A 12,184-nucleotide genomic window follows, 5' to 3' on the forward strand; every position below is an offset into this window, starting at 1 on the left:
GTTTTTAGTAGACTATTTATCAGATCAATTATCTGTTAATTTAGTGTCTCCACCACCAGCATATGAAGGCATATATGAGGCTACTTAAAAATGCTCCTGGAAAAATGGACTTGGGAAAAAAATTGAAACCCATGCATAGTTTTTTCACAATATGCAATCTTCATGAATATCCTGAGGATTTTTTTTTTTTTTGACAGGCAGAGTGGATAGTGAGAGAGAGAGACAGAGAGAAAGGTCTTCCTTTTTGCCATTGGTTCACCCTCCAATGGCTGCTGTGGACGGCGCATCTTGCTGATCTGAAGCCAGGAGCCAGGTGCTTCTCCTGGCCTCCCATGCGGGTACAGGGCCCAAGCACTTGGGCCATCCTCTACTGCCTCCCCGGGCCACAGCAGAGAGCTGGACTGGAAGAGGGGCAACCAGGATAGAATCCGGCGCCCCAACCGGGACTAGAACCCGGTGTGCTTTTTTTTTTTTTTTTTTTTTTTAAAGATTTGTCTATTTATTTATTGGAAAGGCACAGTGAGAGAGAAAGACAGAGACACAGAGACAGAGACAGAGACATCTCCCATCTGTTGGTTCACTCCCCCAATGCCTACAACAGCCAGTGTTGGGCCAGGCCACAGGCATAGGCAGGGAGCCCATCTGGGTTTTCTACTTGATTGTCAGGGAACGCACGTATTTGCGCCATCATCTGCTGCCTTCCCACGCACATGACCAGGAATGCTCTATCAGAAGCAGAGCAGCCCGGATTTGAATCAGCCCTAGGATATGGGATGCCAGTGTTGCAAGCAGGGGCTTAACCAGCTGTGCCACAAGCTGGCTCTCCTTTTTTTTTTTTTTTTTTTGGTTTTGTTTTGGACAGGCAGAGTTAGAGAGACAGAGAGAAAGGTCTTCCTTTTCCATTGGTTCACCCCCCCCAATGGCCGCTACGGCCGGTGCATTGTGGCCGGCACACTGCGCCGATCCGAAGCCAGGAGCCAGGTGCTTCCTCCAGGTCTCCCATGCGGGTACAGGGCCCAAGCACTTGGGCCATCCTCCACTGCACTCCCGGGCTGGACTGGAAGAGGAGCAACCAGGACAGGATCCGGCGTCCCAACCAGGGCTAGAACCCGGTGCACCGGCGCCACAGGCGGAGGATTAGCCTAGTGAGCCGTGGCACCGGCTGGCTCTCTCTTCTTTTTTCTTTAGGATTTACTATGTGCCAAGCACTCTTCTAAGCCCTTTAGGTATGCCAACTCTTTTAAATCTACATCATAAGCCTTTGAGGTGAATATCATCATTACGTTGCTTCCACAAATGAGGAACCTGAGGCACAGACAAGTTGAGTAATTTTCCCAAGAACACACAGCTCATAAGTGTCAGTCCTTGAACTCGGGTAGTCTGACATGAGTCTGAGCCTTTTGGTAAGCCTGTATTTGCTACAGGGACTAAGAGAAGCAATGTACACCATTACACACATAGGAAGAAAGATCATTGTGATTTCTCCAGAGTTTCTCAAGCTTGAATTTTATACTACATATGCTTTGTCTTAAAGAGATTTCACATTTACCCCTGAGAATGGATGAGTTTATTGGTCCAGAGAAAATGCAGCCTGACTGGGAAGGAGAGAACAAGCCAGGAGGTGGAACGCCTGGGGTGTCAACCTCTACTGCTTCATCTAGGTTGCCTCCAGTTAGACACCTACACCACAGGGCACACAGCATGTGACGGATGTGACCTAACAATGCTTTGGGATGGAAATCCTATTAACAAGAAAAACAAGTTCCTTAACAACAGATGAGGCTCAGGCATTCTTACTTTTGGAGGAACTCAAATAGAGGATTTTTCTTCTTCTTTGTAAAAGTGAGGCACCAAATCATTATGAACCAGAGGTATTTAGTTTTCCTCCTGATACTAAATTCATTTCTCAAGTCCCCTCAGTCCAATGTCATCTATTTTATATTTTAAATGACCATGTAATTCTTATATATTTTACAGGTATTCTCTATTTTTATAGTAATTCTTGCTTATGGTACAGATATAGGAAATTCAGACATTTAAATATATAAAGTTGCATATTATAGACCATCTCAATTTTCAAAGTTCTCTTCTAAAACATTATTTTTAATGGCTATGACACTTTGCAGTGGATATAATTTAATTAAATAGGTCCCATTTTCAGTATTTCTATTGCTACCAATTGTTTCCTACTGTAAGTAACAACGAGACACCTACTTGCTCCCTCACGCTGTGCGAGGGTCCTGTGGTCCTACAGGCAAGGAGGCCTCTTACTACTATGACAGGACCTCCCTGGCAGCTTCTTGGAATACAGATTCTGGGCCCTAACCCAGGGGTTCTGACACAGTCTGGGAAGGGGCCTGGGCAGGTAGCTCTTTTTCAGAAACACTGGTTTTACCTTCCCTGTGAGAATTCATTCTCTCTCTCTCTCTCTCACATCTCACATCTCACATCATACACACACATACACACACACACACACTGGGTTATCATCTTCATACCATTTCCAAACCTCTACAAAAGGAGCTGACTTAAAAGTGTACATTTCAAACTGGCCCTGGCAAGTGGAGTTGCTTCTTTTCAACACAGCCATTTTACTAACTTAGGGGACTGCACCATCTCTGCACTGCGACTTTGCCACACCCTCACCCCACCCCTACCCCTTCCCCTGCCCTCAACTCATTCCACCCCACCACTGATGCAGGCCCCGCACAGCTGCCAGGGGCAGGTTTCATCCCGCAGTTCAATCGCGGTGTTTCCCTGCTGCTCCCAAAGCATCCTTCAGCCGAACATAGGCCCTCTGGTTTGCCCGGCACAGTCCTCCCTCTCTAACCCTACTGGCCTGCTCACCAAATGTCACTTCCTCAAAGAGGCCTTCCACGATGCCCTAGTCTAAGTCACATGCTCCTGCCCGAACTCGTCTCACTCCCTTTCCTTTTCTTTCATCATCATCTGCAAAGGCAGGGATTACTAGACTGAAATCCATCTCCCAAATTTGACCACAAGCCCTATGGGACGGGCACCAGGAGCTCAGATTCAAATCCCAGCTCTGCAACTTACCAGCAAGTTGCTTAACTTCTCTGTGCCTCCACTGTTGATCATAACAAAACTACTTTATATAAATTTGCTGTGATGATTGAAAGAGACTATAGATAAGAATGTAATATAATGGCTGGCATGTAGAATGCACCCAATACAGCAGAGCTTTTGAAAAGTAGACACTCAGTATACTTTTGTTAAATAAAACCCAACAGTGTTTTAGGTGTCTTTTCTCACCATCCTTCCCACTACACACGCACCCATTCAACTTCCCCCTGCAGCCTACCCCTGCAAATAGCTCCACGTCTACCCTGAGAAGTTCGCTGAATCCACTCCCCACTGCATATTAGTTCCAGCTTTGATCCTTTCATCACATCACTTTGTAAAATATGTGCTCATGTGCCAAGTCACCTCTCTTCCTTCCTTCAAGTATTTCCTGAAACATAACCTCCTCGGAGGAGCCGCCTTTAACTGGAGCTGAACTCATCATTCTGTCCTCTGTTTCCAACAAATAAGTGAAAGGTCATCGTTTGAGGTTCCAGAGCTGTAAATCGTCTCAGCTTTTCACAGGCTGCACGAGTCTGAGCATGCCAGGGCTGGCTGGACTCCCCCCTGCCTGCCTTGAAGAATGCGAGCCTAGGAGGGCAACGTGTGTGTTTAACTTGCTCTGTGGACATTCAGCACAAGGCCGATCCACATGGAGGCTGAAGAGAGGCCATTTGATGATGATTTACTCACTTTGTCCATGCCAGGAATTGAAACCATGAGCTCTTCAATCTGTTTGCCCCATGTTACAAGACACTTTGATACTGACTTTATTATGGGACTGGTTTTCTGCATTTACTTCTCTCTCTCTCTCTCTCTCTCTCTCATGCACACACATACACACACACACAGGAAGGGAGGGAGGAATGACATGAATATATCAAATTAATAAAGGGATTTCCACATTGTGAGTTCAAAGACACCTGAAGAAAGCATTTGGCATTAGAAGGGACCTCATTGAAAGTCCAGCGGCAAGTACTTGTTGTATTCGGCGCATGTGCCATTACGGAGAACTTACACTCAGAACAAAAAGATTTGTAGCGAAGCATATGACCTTCTTCCCACCACAATGACCATCCCCTAATTAGGCAATGCATCTGATAGTCATTAACAGGAATGAGATAATGAATCACTTTCTCTCTTCTTTGTTAATTTGCTGTAACCAAGCGGCTAATGGATGTCAGAGCTGAGTGATTGCACTGATTATAGTGATTTATAGTTGCAACAAAACAATTTAAAACCATTCTGATTATTCATGTTAAAGATGCTTTATGTTTTGTTTACTAAATGTTTTATGTCCCCTTCTCCCTCACCCTCACTGTAGGACCATCCTCCTCCTACCCTACCACTTTTCACAAACAGACCCCTTCCTGGAAAACTTGCAGGTTGTAGGCTTTGTGGGTTTGGTTTTAAACCGAGCCATTTCACTGTGTTGATGGAGATGCATAAAGTTTACCCACGAGAAACAAAAAGCCTTCGGGGTGGAAAGAAGACTTCAGTGGTGCCTAGTTCAAAAGAAGGCAGAAATAAGAGGAAATAAGGCAAACTTCAAGCCACTTACCTTGGGGCTTCCAGTGCCTCCCTCATCCTCCACAGACACATCAGTAGCCAGGATCTCGGCTTTGATGGCATCCAGAGCCCGCAGAATCCAGCTGTGCTGCCGTCTGATTTGCCTCTGCAGCTCCTTCCACTGACTGGCGATCATCCGCAGCATATCCTTCAGGCCTTCTCCAAAAGGAGGGGAAAGCACAGGTTGTGGACTGCATCTCTGCCTGCTACCGCTGGCTTTTTTTTTAAATTTAGTAAGTGAGGTGGCTATTTCAAACAATGCGCATATTTTTAAATGACCTTTACCATCCACCTGCCTTATTAGCGTTTGTCGCTCAGAGACTGGCAATTCATGATACAAGGCATAAGGGCACAAAAATGAGATCGCCACACAGATGCCTGGTTTGGAAAATGACCTAATGTATTCATGGAAAAAGACACACGTGGGACAAAAATCAACACATACGAAGTTCCGAACACTTGAGCTCCACATCCCGAGTTAGAGACCCTGGGGTTTTCTGTGTAGAGACTGTATAGTGATCAGAAAGATGGACGGGAACAGGTAAAGTCAGCTCAATGAGAAACACAGGCAATGGGCCGGAATGAAGAGAGCAGTTTCAACAGCAGCACATCCGATCACTGCAGTTGTTTTCTTCTTCAGCTGCAGTAACCTCAAAGTCAGAGTCTAATTGTACCTCCTCCTGTCTAACAGACTTCTGCTCTCAGAGCAAGTGTAACCAAATAACAAAACTATTTTTGTTTATACTCTATTCTTCATAAAAACATAAATACTGAGATAAGAATCAGTTGAAAACCAAAAAAAAGTCTGCTAATGCAAAAACCAGCAAAGAACATGCGAAATGTTCACGTGTGTGAATTGTCAGGGAGACCATCAGACGTCTCCAGAATGCCTGCATTATATCTGTAATGTTATCTACAAGTATCCTAATGCATATGCATTATAACTATATGCACAATTCTCATTCATTATTGTAATGTTATTTCCAGAGCACCTACATCAAAAAGCATGTCAATATGAAGTTTTCAGGAATGTGATTTCAATTGAAACTCAGGTGAACAGCAAGCCCAAAATAAAATGAACAGACCATTTGGAGGCAGTATTTCATCTCCTAAGTATCACAGCATTGTATGCAGTATATGAAACATTTATAAATCCTGAAGGTCAATCTGATAATGTAAATATTAATAATACATAAGGAAGTGAATATATGCAGTAATTTACAGCAATGCTTCTTCATTCTTAATAGTCTGGAGACATAAAGACTTGCAATATTTCAGGAGGATTTACCTGCTTTGTGGGATGCAATGAGCTCGAGAAGTTGGTGTCCTTCCTCCTCCACGGCTTCCTTGAGAGCACAGTGACTATCTACGTTCAACTTAAAGCTCTGCAAGGGAAAAAATATGAGCATCAAACCCCGGCAAGGCAGTCACATAAAAAATATCCATACAAAGTCACCTGCTGCCTTTTTTTTTTAATCAAGAACCACACAGCCCAATTTACCCATAGACAAACTAATTGGTAGTACTAAAAGCTATTGATATTTGGGATCTGGGCTCAAAATGTTCCCATTCGATTAGCAGAGTGCATCTGTTTGGAAACAGCTGACAAATTGAGAAATTCATTAGGCTTTTATGAAGAGTCACATCCCGTAGGCTATACCAAGAGTAGCAGTGTTCTATAAAATACCCTGAATTTCTACCAGCCCATATGAGCACTTTTCTTCACTTTTTAGAAATGTTAGTGATAGCACTATTTATGAAGCCATAAAGATTGGCAGCATAAAATATATTAGCCTTATGTGCACATACATAAATCCGTTCATACAGTAGTGCTTCACGCAGCTCTGTTTCTCAGCCTTCACACAAACCGCACAACATGGAAGTGGGTGTAGGTGCTTCACTGAGGAACCAAATGCTTTTGAAATCCTTGCTTTTTCAGTTTGTTCCTTAAAAAGTGACACTGTTTTACAAACGAATACGTCAAGCACTAAGCACATCAGGGTCATTTTTCTCTCATGATAGTCATTCAGAAGACAAAAACTGGGGCCGGCGTTGTGACAGAGCAGGTTAAGTCCCCACCTGTGACACCAGCATCCCGTGTGAGCACTGGTTCAAGGCCCGGCTGCTCCACTTCTGATCCAGCTCTCTGCTAATGTGTATGGGAAATCAGTGGATGATGGCCCAAGTCCTTGGGGCCCTGTACCCATATGAGAGACCCAAATGGAATTCCTGTTTCCTGGCTTCAGCCATTTTTGGGGTGAACCAGTGGATGGATGGTCTCTCTAACTCTGCTTTTCAAATAAAGTTTTAAAAAGACAAAAACTGCTATTGTGGTTGAATACCACCTAGGAGCCCTGTCTTCCAGGCAGCCTTCTCTAATGTCTCACGTGCAGAGAGCCACTCCCTTCCCTTTTCTCCTTTAGAATTTATCAGACTGTTCACTGTCACATTCTATCCCTGGCCACCAAATTGAAGAATTACCGGTTTCACATTTATCTCCATCTCATGTCACATACAAGGTGTTTGATAAATGTTTGCAGGAACAGTGGATATCTGTTGAACTTGATCAATAACATTCTCTGAAGGGGTAGGTTTTAATTTAAATATTTCAAGAAACACATATGGTGTTCCAAAGATATTTTTCACCTCTGGAATGCTGCAAGGCATTCCAAACACTGGCAGTCTGATGCAGAGTGATCATCGTCATAGTAACCAATACGTTGAATCAATGGTTAGTCTTCAAGATGAAAATTCATTCCTTGACTAAGTGGAACAAGCATAGATTTAGAAATACTGCTTGCCAAATTTTAGCTCCACCATGATAGGGCTCCAAAATATACAGCATGCTTTGCTGTCATTCGTTGAGTATTAGTCATCTACACTGCACTGTACTTGATATTAAGAGTGTTTGACAGAAGTTAGAAATGGTACAGACCCAGTTGGAATGAAATCAGGCATTCGTCCATTCACTTAGAAACCATGTGCTTTGCCTATTATGTTCATCCAGCTGGGTAACAGAGATTTGGGGGGGGGGGGAAGGAGCATAGTCTCTGGCATTATAAGGTTAACTGCACAAGAGCCGCAGCTCCAACTGTCACAAGGAGAACAAAATGCAGCTTGAGTCATCGTGGACATCCAATGGTGAGTCTGGGCTGGGCTCTCTTTCTTAAAGCTCAGAAGACAGAAATAGAATGATCAAAAGAACTCAGAAATGATAGATGCAGATCGGGCTTTGAGGCATGAAGATAAGAATTTTGACTAAAAAAACCCAAAACTGACCCCCAAATGAAGAATAATTTAATCTGAGCCCAGGCATAAAATACAGGGATATAAAAAAGAAGGTGATAATACCAAGTTTCCCCAAGGGTTGTTCACTATTTCTTGTATTATTCTCTTTTAGCTACAGATATTTAGTTAAACAAAACAAACTAAGGCACTAAGGCAATGCATAAATAAAACAAACTAAGGCAATGCTTCTGATCAACCCAAACAATAAATGAAATTAAAAAATCAAACACTTATTTTTATTTTAGAGGAAGAGGGAGAGAGCAAGATGGGGAAGAGAGAGAGAGAAGAGAGAGAGAGAGAGAGAGAGAGAGAGAGAGAGAGATGGAGAGAGAGAGAGGGAGAGGGAGAAACAAAGAGCTCCCATACTCTGACTCACTCCCTAAATGCCTGCAACATCCGGAACTGGACTAGGCTGCAGCCAGGATCTGGGAACCCAACCCAGGTCTCCTGCATGGTGACATGGATTCAACCCCTCAATTCGTCACCTGCTGTTCCCAGAATGCGCATTAGCAAGAAGCTAGAATCCAGAGAGGAGCCAGAACTGAACCCAGGCACTCTAACATAGGTTTCCTAACAAGCTTCTCTTAATCACTAAGCCAAATGTCGCCCCAACATTTATTATTTTATAGTCAAAACATGGCTGCTTTTTGTGACTGCTGTAGAAATTCTTAACTCTGAAAGAATGCCACACAGAATGAAGTACGTCTGTATTTCAGGACGAAGTGACATGGAAAAGAGAAACACTGGCAGTCAACCTGACGGCACCAACATTTAGGAAGAAATGTATTCTAGAAATTTCCTCATAGTTGTCAATATAGCCTAGTGCTCTATTTGATTCCCTGTTGACTCACAACAGACTTGTGTTGAATGGTTGGAAATCATGAGCCTCAAAAGAGGTACATCAGGCCTTTCCATGGTCAGAGCAAACAAGAACCTGAGGACCTTTAAGTAGGCTGGGTAATCTGACAGCATTGAAACCAGGAGTACAGAAGAGGTGCAGCTGGAACCGGCTCTGCCTCGAGATGATGTGGAAACATTTGATTAGGAAATTGGAAAATATGAGGTATTCATTATCACACAAAAAATAATCTGATAAGCTTGCTGCTGTAGAAAAGAATCATTTAACATAACTATTACCTAAATGGGACAATATTGCTTGATTTTCAGGTGCACCCATTACCCATTAATAACATCAACCTAGGAATTCACACTGGGCCTCTGAAAAGGCAGCCAAGCGGGCACATTAACAAAATCGTCAATGAGATGTCGGCTGCTAAAGGATTCTGTAATAAGCATTCCCCATTTTGTTTCCACCTCTTCCCTGGAGAAGTAAGCTTATACGAAAGGGGTTTAGTCTTTTTTTTTTTCTTTCCTTAAATTTGATACTTGGACACATTTCCATTCTTGTGCTACTAACACACTTTGTCAACAGTGCCTGATGGTGCATAATCCCGATGCAACATCCATAGCACTTCCTCAAAATGCAGGGCGTTCTCTGGACACCAAATTTATGGCAAGAACATTGCCACAGGCAGATACCGTGGTCCTATGTCACTGATTATGTGAAATTCCATAAACATGAGCAATCTGGGTCCTGGGAACAGCGGATCTTTTTGAAAGCAGCGAGTAACTAAATGACTAGAAGAGAATAACTACAGAAATGGAAAAATACAAGGACTAATATAAAGCACTAGATTATCAAAAAGATGACACATCTGGATTTGACCAGTGGGCATTTCCATGACTATAACTGCTGGCATCAGCAGAGATCTGCATGTGTTACCTCTTGGCCAGACCCAAATTCAGATATGCTCACTGATTTTCCATCATCATAATCAGACTTCACAAAGCAAATAAAATGATACATCTAACTCTGTTCCAGCCACATTTCTAAGTAGCCCAGTTTGACAGTAACAGGAAGGCCATGTGGACATGAAAAGAATCCAAAGACATGCATGCCTTGATGAAAATGAAACAATAGGAAGGATGATAACTCATGAGCAACCACCAATACTCACAGTTATGGATCCCCTGGTATAGGAAATCTGGGGAAGATCGTAACGAAATTCAATAGTTGGAAATATCTAAAGTGGATGAGTCTTAGCAGCATCAAGTCACGAACACAGACTTCTTTCTAATCACCACATGAAATACTCTGTTGGGGGCCACTTAGTTCCATGATTCATGTGATGTTTGTGAACAGTCAGAGAGGCCTAAAATACTTCCTGAGTCTTTCCTGACCTAACTTAGTTTCTTAAAGGTGCAAATTCATAAAACAAATATTTATTGAGCAGCCTCTGCCAGGCTTATTGAAATAAAAGTTAACAATACACAATCCTGGTTGTCAAACAATTGATAGTCTATTAGATGAAAGAGATAAGAAAACAAGTAGCTTTATATGTCCCAGAAAAGATAAATGTGTAATTAGGGTTTGGTACATAATACAGAGTGGCGGGGCCGGAAGTAAACTCAATACTGATATGCTTTCCCCAGGGAGATTCAAGTTTTGCTGTGTTTTGTTTTTAATGAAACTGTTATGCTGCATTCCATATGGGTATGATAAGTGCTAGATAGGTGCTGTGGGGACCCATGCTTGGATCCAGGCTCAGCAGAGCCTAGCAAGGAGTTTGCAGAGAAAGAATTGATTTGTTCACTGGGATAAAGACACTTAGTGTAGCTTGAAGCTGGGAGCCATGAGCAGCATAGTGTGACTGGGGTAGGGTGCAAGGGGGCAGCGTGGCAGGGGCCGGAGTGAACAGCTGTTGCTAAACAGAAGTTGACCCCCAAGCCGTGAAAGAGTCATGGGAGAAGATGCCACGGCGATTTGAGAGCATGACTGGTACAGATCCACGATCTGGAAAGTTCTTTCTGGCCATTGCACAAGCTGGAGACAAGGAGGCCATTTAAGAGGCTGCTGTGATAACACAGGCCAGATGTTTCTACGTAGTTATTTTTCTAATTAAAAAAAGGTATGCTTTTTCTTCTAAATGAATGGAAAAAGGAAAAATGGAGTAAATCTCCTGTCTTTTTAAGTTTTTCTCAGTGCGTGAGAGCAGCGTGTGCCAGAATTTAGTTCTCTGGCTGTTCTGATGATAAATACCAGAGGTTATTAGTCAGGAGTCTCCAAATGTGAAAGACATATTGAACTGATGAACTTTTACTCCCACTGTCATTTTAAAGAGATGGTCTATATGCTGATGAATAAGACACTTGATGACACTTTTTCTTCATGCAGAAGATTTTTACTACCCTAAGAAAATGAAGACTTGTCTTTTTACAAGGGCAGGAGGAAGAATGTGTGTTCAGTCAAAAAAGCCAAGGCTTGAAAAGTCACCTGCTATCTGCCTCGGGCCATCTCTGCCTGGGCTCCACCCCAGTTCTCTGTTCTCAGAGGGACTCCTGGAGGGAAGAGCCCCTGCAGAGCCTGGTGGCTTCTCTCCTCTCCACAGTGCCATCCGCAGAGGATGGTCAGACATCCTGACACTCCAAATATAAAGTGTATCTTCAAAATGCCCTACGCACTGGAAAACTTCTGCAAGCACACATTTCTTTTAGAGCCTCCTAAAAGCTCAATAAGGCATTACACAGCTGCTAAAACGAAGACCATGTGATCACGAGGAAAATATATGACATAAAAAAGCAACAAATGAAGCCTCAAAAGTGTCTCTATGATAAAATTATAGCTATGTAAATAAATAAGTTCTGTATACGAGAAGAAGACGACCTCAAGGAAACACAACCCAAGGTTCACATCACTCATGCAGGGCAGGCCTTGTTGTCACCAGGGTCTGATCTGTCAATACAGAGCAAGGCACGAAACACAAAATGGAAATAATGCTGTCTACCTTGCAGGTTGTTGTGAGTACAGATAATGAGAGCAAAGCATAGAAGCAGTGCCCAGCAAAGAGCAAGGCTTTAAAAAAAAATCACCACAGATCTTTAAAATTCATTTTCTCTATTTTCCAATTGTTCTATGTTGTAGATGGCACTTTGTGACATTTTCAGATGTTATGAAGTCTGTATTTTTGAGTTGCTCTTAATTCCCAGGGGCACATAACAGGTTTCCTTTGCTTTTGTGTCAACATCCAGTCCAGGCCGACCCACGGGGACACTCACAACAAATGATGTTATCCGAGACCTGGGAAAGACAAGCCCAGGACGGGAAGCCAACGAACCTGGCCTTCCTTCTGCCTCAAGCATGTGCCCTTGGACATGTCACTTAACTCTTCTGGGCTTCTGCTTCCTT

The 12,184-nt window shown here is 43.0% G+C and overlaps 1 protein-coding gene across 2 annotated transcripts in view; it reads right to left on the bottom strand.

Annotated features, from left to right (window-relative positions):
- AKAP6 (A-kinase anchoring protein 6) overlaps nucleotides 1-12,184 on the bottom strand; it is a 500,321-nt gene that overhangs the window by 216,898 nt on the left and 271,239 nt on the right. Inside the window, exons 6-7 of one of the 2 annotated variants that reach the window (XM_062205295.1) lie at nucleotides 5,939-6,035; nucleotides 4,643-4,806 (exon numbers count right to left, since the gene is read on the bottom strand). In XM_062205295.1, coding sequence (XP_062061279.1) covers nucleotides 4,643-4,806; nucleotides 5,939-6,035 — 261 coding nt within the window. Of the gene's footprint in view, nucleotides 1-4,642; nucleotides 4,810-5,938; nucleotides 6,036-12,184 lie in introns of both variants that reach the window. The other variant, XM_062205294.1, reaches the window with a different exon arrangement.

Source organism: Lepus europaeus, chromosome 11, assembly GCF_033115175.1.
Source record: "Lepus europaeus isolate LE1 chromosome 11, mLepTim1.pri, whole genome shotgun sequence".
NCBI classification, from domain to species: Eukaryota; Metazoa; Chordata; class Mammalia; order Lagomorpha; family Leporidae; genus Lepus; species Lepus europaeus.